The sequence below is a fragment of the Acyrthosiphon pisum genome, chromosome X, assembly GCF_005508785.2.
Source record: "Acyrthosiphon pisum isolate AL4f chromosome X, pea_aphid_22Mar2018_4r6ur, whole genome shotgun sequence".
NCBI lineage: Eukaryota > Metazoa > Arthropoda > Insecta > Hemiptera > Aphididae > Acyrthosiphon > Acyrthosiphon pisum.
Window position 1 is genome coordinate 75,966,555 of NC_042493.1, and position 9,702 is coordinate 75,976,256.

Here is a 9,702-nt window from a genome sequence, read left to right on the forward strand (position 1 = left end):
CTGAAACCTAAAATCTTAAGAAATTCGTTTAAAAACCCAAACCGAAACCATAAAATTGAAAAACCGTTTTTAAAAGTTAAAACTGACTAAAATGTAAAACTATAATCAATTTCTTCGAATTTTATAAAGTCAATTACCTATATTATTTATAATTCTAGTTAAAACGAGTATTTTTATGCGAGGAAAATATTTTATTTGAATCCCGATGTTATTAACGAGTATTACGAAATATTAATAGGTAATATACGAATATTATTCTACTTATATTTTATAATATTATTACTGTACTTATTGATTCAAAATTAAAATTGTTTTTTGTTCACCCCTATGCGGCTATGCACGTCTATATTGTTGTTATATTTTGAAGTATTTGTGTATATTATTATTTATTAATTGTTTCGTGTTCGACTGATCCGCGTCCGTCCAGCAGTCATCAATCTCAGTCTCAGTCATTATCATCAGTCTCCTCAGTGAGTCTCCTGAATTACAAATGTGTGTACCAAATCTTATAACGTGTACTTGAATCTTCACAGTAAAATTTTTTAAATTACAAATTTGTTTAATAGTCCAATACACTTTTTTAGTATCCATTTAAATTAATATTTTATTCAAATATCATAAGCATTAATCACATAACAAGAGATTTAATAATACTGTAATATAGTGTGATGTTATTGTAAATTACAATTAAATATTAATGAAATCAAATAATAATCTCAACCATATTATGTTGTATGCAAAAGTAGGTAGGTACACCAAAGGTACCTATATTAAAGTTAACAACATGAAATTAGTTCTGCTGAACGTAATAGATAGTAAAAATTGGATCTGCAGTTATTAGGTACAGGAAAATAAAATGAACATTTTCAAAAACCATTCTTGATACCGATAAATTTGAAAAACTGATCTTAAAACCTAAATCAAAACCAGAAAATATAGAAAACCGTTCTCAAAAACAGATAGGTACCGTAACCGTTCAAATTTGAAACAGTTTCGATCCCTGGTTAGGCTGATACTCAAATTAGCAAAATATAATGGGTAAAATATGATCAAAATATCATATAATATAAGTACCTTACATTAACGTTAAGCCCATCATTAGCTGCTGAAGCGAACGCTCTATATAATATAGTAGGTTAGTTCCGATTAATCGATTAATATGTGATCACTGCAGCAGATTAATAGAGTTTATTGTTTAGAATCACTGTTTACCGGATAATTAAATTACTTTGATCGATTTTATATTTATATGGCTCTTAAAGAGTTAACAAAAATTAAAGATTAATATAAGATTGATTGAGTAGTGACTAACGTGGTCGGTACTTATACGTTTTTAGTTTCCAATATTATTAATTTATGTACCTATATGGATAACACTCAACTGTATCGTTCAGCATCAAACCGTACAGCGTATAATATTGTTCATCAATTTTACTTTACCTTATAGAAGCATAATTCCTGTACCAATTTAATTACATTGAGTATGACAAACAGTAGACACAATTACAAACATGTAACCATAAAATCAAGCAATTAGTACACTACTAGGTACAGTATAGTGGTGTCATTGAAGGAGAGGCATTTGCCCCCCCCCCTTGTCATTAGCGGGCCGCTGTCGGGTCGGGTATGGGCTAGTTTTGGGTCTTCATATAGTAGCTAATATGTCAAAAAAATGGGTTACTTATTCTTATGATAGTAACCTTTGATACTAACTAGCAAGTATAAAATTATGTAAGAAGACTATTTGTATAGAGATAAAAACATAGGCGGTACTACGGGGGTGGCAGAGTAGGCAACTGCCCCTCCTGCGAACGGTACCTGAATTAATACATAATTCCTTAAATCTCGGTTTCCTAATCTAAAATTCATGTTATTTTTTTTAATATAAAGTATTAGGTACTACCCTAAAAATTTGGACTAATATGTATAGTAAAATATACATATATGGTTTTTTTTTAATTTAAATGTTTTTATTATTTATATTTATAATTTGTATTTACAAAATTATACAATGAGTAAATTGGAAGGGGATTTATTTGGGTGAAGGAGAAGTCACCCATTAAAGACCCCCCCCCCCCCCCCGAACATATAGTTTTTTTTTAATTTAAATGTTTTTATTATTTATATTTATAATTTGTATTTACAAAATTATACAATGAGTAAATTGGAAGGGGATTTATTGGGGTGAAAGGGAAGTCACCCATTAACGACCCCCTCCCCCCTCGAACATATAGTTAGATGGTTAAAATATTTTCTGGCCTCTCCTGCCAAGAGGGTCTAGTACCGCCTATGGATGAAAATGCAATTGTAACATAATGAAATGTAATTGTTAGCGAGCGGTTTTTTCAATTATATTTTGGGCTGGTCAAAAATTTCCACCCCCTTCCCCTTTCAAAAACTGAAATGACGCCACTGCTACGGTACTTCCTAAATACAATATAATTAGTTAAATTGGGAATTATACTTGTATCACAGCTGATATTATTACTGATGTCTTCACTGATGAGTAATGGATTAGTTTAGAAATCCATCTTCCGGTGCGTCATCCTTATGTATACAACGTCACCCATCATCACTGCCCGAAAATTTATATAGGTAGGTATTTATTTAATATTTACTATTTAATAATAAACCTTCACCTGTTTACCGGGATTCCCCTTATCATTTTGTATGTTGTACACTTGTACCTACCTGTTATCTTTCGTACCTAGCTTAATTATTTAACATCGTAAGTTAAGATTAACTTATATGTATGTCAACGTTATTGTTTCAACTTCCTATGTTAAAATACACACGTGTAGTGAAAATGTTAATATGTTTAGTACAATATACGATGCAGTAGATATAATAGGTATATTGTACAATATACATAATATTATTCTAGCTATATAACTATACATGTCACCCTGGAAAAAAAGAACAAATACAATATAATACTGCGCCAGGTGTGTTTTGTTTGAGTGTACCTACCTCGGTTCATGGACCGATCGGTATCGGTATCTATAATATAGTATATTGTCTCCGATTTCGTTTTGTAAACAAATCACACAGGTAATTGAGATGGGTAATTCACCTGCGTCTTGCGGAGGATTAAATATACCGGGCTTGATGTATTTCGGTTTAATTGTAATAACATGAGTAAATTGGTTTGAGTTCATCTCCTCTGGGAAAATGAACCACACAATTTCATGTAAGAACCATAGATTTTTGACATGGTCGAGTCATTAGTTCCGCAGAACTTATAAAATTATAGTTAAGACTGTGCAGTGTGTTCTAAAAATTAAAAAATCTATCTTAGGATCAGATAAGTAGTTCTAGAGCCAACCCATGACAAATATACCTACTAACGTTGACACCCTTTTATTTTTTTTTAAAACATTTTTTGGGTTGGATTTTCAAAAAATGTCCAATTTAGAGTATTTTAGTACAGTAGGCATTGAATTTCTGTTAAAAATACAAACCAATACATCAAATATACACACAGTTTGAAAGTTATAAAGATTTAGGTAACTGTAATCAATAGTCGATACTATATGCCATAACAAACCAAAGTGCCCAAGATTCAAAACAATACTAAATGGTTAGGTATATTATACTAGATTTTAATTTATTTTACTCGAAGATTTTAGTTTAATATTGTACATTAAGAACATTTCAAAATTATTCAAATAAACCATATTTTATTTTATATCTTAACGACAAGGTAGGCATACCTATTACCTACCTACCTGTGATTGAGAAATACAAAATAATTAAGTTTTTGTCAAAGTTTAGGAAATATGTATTACCTATATATTATATATATGTAGAAAGATTTTTAGATTTTGAGCGAAGCGAATGAATGTGTATTGCTTTCACAATAATGTGTTTTGTTTTTCGGGAAAACTTAAGAGGATTCTTGTATTAAATTTTAGATTTAAAAAGAAAAAGTTGTATGAACTTTTAACTCAAAATAATTTGCACATTTTCGTGATTTTGATGTATTTTGTCAAAATTCAAAACTTCAATAGGTACTTATAAAAAAAAATTTGACCACGTATTTTGAATATTTTCAACTACCATTCTAACAATATATTAAGAGCTTTGTATTAAATTTTTGAACCTACGCCGTAGTCCGCTCATTCACTCCGTCCTCATATTATTTGTTATGCCCAATATACGAAGGCATTTTATATAACTCTCGGGAATTGTAAAAAGCGCCAAATTGTGTACCGCCTAACTTGCCTTCGAAATTATCAAAAAGTACGTCTTTCTAGAGTCTTGTACGATTTATGATCGAATTAAATCAATCTATTCAATCGTGTCCAAGCAATATCTTGTGTACAAGTGGGAGAATCTATTCGAAATTGGAAATGTTTGATTAATTTCTTATCAGTTGTCTCTAATCATCAGAGTCTACTACGTTTGCATCGTTTGGGACTCGCTGACTGTGACATTTGAATACCGACTAGTGAAAATTTCGTCTTTTTGAGTTTTATTCAATTTGTTGTGTGTAACATTTAATATTATTCAATATTATTGTACTATTGTTACTAATAGTAATTCGTTTAATGTATTTTATCTCTATAGTACATTATTGATTAGTATAGTATGCAATATACATATAAATTTAAGATAATATAATCATTGAGTATATAATATTATATTATACAATATTATAATATACTGAATACCAATATATAATGTCATCGAAGAATTTAAAACCCATAGGTGGGTTGTGCTGCGCTGTTGCGAATTGTGAACAGCATTCTGGCAATGCAATACAAGATGGATATAACGTATCATTTCACAGGTAAATATTTTTTTGTTACCTATGTGGCGATCAAATTACATATCCGATATTAAATAAAACTTCAGTAGAATTACAAATGAAAAATGAACATGTACATTTTATATACCCTTAGGTTTCCTGAAGACTTACAGCTACAACAAATTTGGGCTCAAAAATGTAATAGAAGTGATGAATGGAATCCCCAAACATCCAGTATTTGTTCTATGCATTTTACCTCACATAGCTTTGTCCATGATCTGAGAGCCGAACTTAAAAGTAATTATTTTTTCTTAGCTTAATACCTAGGTTTTTACATGAAAAATAATTACCTAACAAATGAACAATGAAAATGTTACAGGATATATTCCTAGTTTTCGTATCTTAAAGGAGAATTCTGTTCCGACATTAAATTTACCAACAGATTCAGAGGTCTCAAAATCTTCCACTAAATGTAAGGGTGGTAAATATGCTGAAACGGCCAAACTGGTAAATAATAATTAAAAAATAATTATAATTTTTAGAAAAATAAAAATATTGAATTTTGTTATATCAGACCTTAGATTTGAATATCAACACAAATTATGTACAGGCAGTGGCGTATTTACATTTTTTTTTTTTTGGTGGGTAAAAAGTTTATTATATTATATTATTATATATTATGTATAAATATAGTAAAATTATAAATTATAAAATGGTATCAAGCGTTTTGTTCTTATTTGCTAAATCATCAATCACTTCATCGATCTTAAAATGTATTGATTAATCAAAGTATAAAATTTGCCTTTTAATAAAGCCCCAAGACTGGTTATTAATACCAGAAGCAGAATTAACAAAAGTAAAGAAATATAAAGAAACAGTAGAATAATAAATTAAGCATGCAAAACTTGAAACATAAAAAAATCCAATAAATATATTAACATTTAAATTTAAATTTTTTAAATTTGTTGAAAAATATTAAAAATATTATTTTTAACAAATCCACGAAAATATAGATCTTGAACAAAAATATGAAAATGTGTACATAATACATATCTTGGCTCTACATACCTATCTCACATGCGCTCATTAAATAATGTATTAGAAATTCAATTATTAATTTTAAAATTGTAATTACCTTTTTTTAGATTTGTGATGTTATTAGAAAATTTCCATCAAGTGATTCGTCAGCACCTTTATATTTACTATCACAAGCAACACCATCCAATTCAATGTGCAACATAGATACAGTTTTACACCGAGACATGTCTTATACTACTGATTATAAAAAGCTATATAAAGATCTTCTCAAGCAATGCCATATTTTAAAAACTGAAAACCAAAAACTGCTGGAGAAGACAAAAAAAAAAAATATGCCAGAAAGTTGGTCCAGAGATGAAGTAGCCAAATCCTTTGGTCTAATATACTACAGTAAGAGAGCATATATGTATGTGAGAGATGAGCTGCATTATCCTCTCCCTGGTAAAAATCATTTTTTATTTCAGTTTATTCGTTATTTCATTATTTAATTTTTTTCAGGACTTTTGTCTTTCCAGCGGTGGGCTAAAACAATAGATATGAGTGATGGTCTTATAAGTGATGTACTGAAAATAATGAAACTGAATAGTGATAATATTGAAGACCACGAAAAACTCACCGTGCTCATGTTTGATGAGGTAAAAGTCTGTAGAAGGGAATATGATGAACCTAATGATAAAATAGTAGGGCCACATAGCAAAATGCTGGTAGTCATGGCTCAAGGTATTGCATCAAAATGGAAGCAACCAATTTATGTTGATTTTGATGTAAAAATGTCTAAAATTATTTTATTTGATATTATTGATGAACTGGAGAAAATAGGTTATAAAGTTATATGTTGTGTTACCAATTGTGATGATGCAAACGTTAAATTGTGGAATCAATTAGAAATAACATATGAAAACCCTACCTTCTGTATTCCTAACGGACGAAGAATAGTATATATTCCGGATTCGCATCACTTACTGAAACTTGCAAGGAACTGGTTATTAGACACAGGTTTTTATTTAAATGGAGCTGAAATAAACAAAATACCATTAGAAGCACTAATAACCAAGATATCATCTGAAGTAAGTCCATGTCATAAATTAAAAAGAGAACATCTGAAATGTGAAGTACCTCTACAGCAAAATATTAAACTAGCCAAACAACTTCTATCATATTCTACAGCTACAGCGCTTCAACATTATAGGCCAATCGAGGATTTTGAATTATTAAATAATACTGCAGAATTCATAAAGCAAATTAATAATTGGTTTGATTTAGCTAATGTTTCTCTTACAAATGACAATAGTACTCCATTTAAATCACCTTATGGAACATTTTTATATCAACAAGACAAACTTTTGAATGAAATGTACAATACTATTATTTTTATGAGATGTATGGGAAAAAACAGTCTACAAATTTTTCAAAAAGGTTTTCTTATGCACATAAATGGAACTAAACAGATTCTACACATTTTAAAAGAAAATGGCTTGAATTATTTGTTGACTAGTAAAATTAATAAGGATGCTCTACAAAATCTATTTGATCAGATTTATTCTGGAGAAAACTTCCCATCACCGTTGAATGCTCTGTCCAGATTGAGAATGATTTTTTTAGGAAAATATCCAGGAATTGCTTCTAATAAATCAAATACAAGAGACAATAACCATGAAGAATTTATAGTTGCTCAGTCATTAAAATTAGCCAACATTAGTTTAGATGATGAATATGATGTAGTTGATGAAGACAGTGAAGGAAGTTACACAGATACAACAAGCGAAGATGAATTTCAAATAAGAAATGAAGATAAAAATAAAAATGAGATGGAAGTTGAAGCAGTTGAGTACTTAGCAGGTTGGTTGGCTCTAAAATATAAGTCCACAATTCCTGAAATTGGGTATAAATCAAAAAATTTAACGCATCAGAAATTCACAATGCCGTCTTGGATTAACCACTTATCATATAGTAAATTAATTATTCCAAGTGATGATTTAAAAAAAATTATTTTACGAGTTGAACGTTTGTTCAATAAATTTACAAAATACCAAGTTCTCAAAGGTTCAAATGTGGTTGCTAAATTAACAAACAAAATATTCTCAAGAATGTCAGTTGAAAAAAAATTTAAACCTGTAATTCAAACTTATATCAAACAAAGAATTATTATACGAATGAAATATTTGAACTACCACATTCGGTTATTAAAACAAAAAAATAAATCCAAAAACTAAATCAGTTAAGAAAAATAATTACTTATTATATACTACTAAATTAATTTTATTATTGTTACTAGACGTTACTTTATTACCTTTATTACATTAGTATTTTTGAACTAGTGGTTTTACAATGATGTTTATTTTTTTTTATCCTGTATACAAATTTTTACTGGAAGGAGTTCTTTGATTTCAACATATACTATCTTAGAGAGGTCATTTTTCAATTTTCTCAAAGGTATTAAACCACATGAAAAACGACCGACAAATTATAAAAAACCGCTAAAAACAGTATTTTGATTTCTAATATTCTATTATAATGTTGTAATTTATTCATAAACCTATAGAAAAAAAAGATTTAAATATGTAATAAATTAAAATTATTAACTATCAATATTTTAACTCCACATTATGCACTACATATAAGTGCATACATGTTAATGACACATTTAAACTTTTCTTGATATTTTCGATTTTGTTTTGCACTTAATGATTATTTGTACAAATTTAAAAATATTTAAAATATTTACAAAGTAATAATTTTCTGTTCATACAGCGGGTAGTATAGTTAATAAAAGTATATTGTGTAAATAAAGCCATAATTAATATAATTTTAAATACAAATTATAATACAAAAAGCCAAATAAATATTCAAGAAAATATTTGACTTTCAGTGTGAATTATGACTTGTGTATGGATCGGCATTGAAATTAATTTTATAATAAATATAAATGTTTTGTCTACTTAAATAATTATTTAATGTATATGCCTAATTATAAACATAGCTAGGAGGGGCTTAGCCCCCTCTGAATTATTTGTATTACGACATGTAGTTGAGTGATTTTTTTTTACTATTAATTATTTTTGCGCCCCCCCTCCCTATATATTTAACCACCCTACAGAGGCCTATGTGCCCAATAATATTTTGTCATTAGTTTTATATATTTATACGCCTTAGGTAATATAAAGATTATTTTCACTATTTTAATTTGATTATTTCAAATTTCAAAAAAATTAATTTTGGACAACTATGTATTTTCATTTTTGAACTACTGTGCAGGTAAAATAAAGAAAACCTTTATCATTTGGTAATTATTCTTATTATACTAAACTGTGACACTATATAATTTTTTAAATAAAAATTTACAAAAAAAAAACAAATATTTGTTACTACTATTATAATTACACATTTTAATATAATTAAGAAACTACATAAACAGTTTAAATGAGAGTAAATAGGTAAGAAGAATGTACTGCGTTACCAGGCTGGAAGTGAGATATATGAGATTTATAAATGTGGAAGGAAGAAGAGTTAGATGAAAGATAAAAAAAGGTGGGTAAGTGGATGTCGCTCTGCTGTACAGTAGGTTAGAAGTGGGTCACTGTATAAGAAAAACGACTCTGAGCGGAGACGGTATATCAGTCTATGTATTAGACATAGATATACTTATCTATGGTATTAAAAAAAAATTGACCTATAATAGGTACCTATAATAAATTCCAAATTAATCATATCATAATATCTATTAAGTACTTATAAACGCGTTATACATCAACAAAAAACCGTGGTACTATCATAGATATATAATAGTATACTTTAGAAGTTCCAGTACCCCACGAATAAATATTATACAATCACAACAAAATAACTAAAAGAGTTATCCTAGGTTTTTAATATGTAATTTCGTTCAAATTTGTACTTAAATGACTATAAAATAA

The 9,702-nt window shown here is 28.5% G+C and overlaps 1 protein-coding gene across 2 annotated transcripts; it reads left to right on the top strand.

The window, feature by feature from the left end:
• Positions 1–4,113: 4,113 nt before the first annotated feature.
• Positions 4,114–8,971, top strand: LOC107884708. 2 transcript variants are annotated; one of them, XM_016807416.2, is made up of 5 exons: positions 4,114–4,792; positions 4,905–5,047; positions 5,130–5,257; positions 5,896–6,229; positions 6,287–8,971. In XM_016807416.2, the coding sequence occupies exons 1-5, from the start codon at positions 4,683–4,685 to the stop codon at positions 7,999–8,001; spliced, it is 2,430 nt and encodes an 809-aa protein (XP_016662905.1). In that variant the 5' UTR covers positions 4,114–4,682; the 3' UTR covers positions 8,002–8,971. The 2 variants fall into 2 exon arrangements, with proteins under 2 accessions (XP_016662905.1, XP_016662906.1); XM_016807417.2 differs by lacking the exons at positions 4,114–4,792; positions 4,905–5,047 and adding an exon at positions 5,325–5,391 and having other exon boundaries at positions 5,140–5,257.
• Positions 8,972–9,702: the final 731 nt, after the last annotated feature.

What these genes read in the sequence shown, in the direction of transcription:
- LOC107884708 (XM_016807416.2), top strand. Translation starts at nt 4,683, where the DNA reads ATGTCATCGAAGAATTTAAAACCCATAGGTGGGTTGTGCTGCGCTGTT. An exon ending in TATAACGTATCATTTCACAG is followed by an intron (nt 4,793 to 4,904) that starts GTAAATATTTTT and finishes ATATACCCTTAG; the next exon opens with GTTTCCTGAAGACTTACAGC. An exon ending in TCTGAGAGCCGAACTTAAAA is followed by an intron (nt 5,048 to 5,129) that starts GTAATTATTTTT and finishes AAAATGTTACAG; the next exon opens with GATATATTCCTAGTTTTCGT.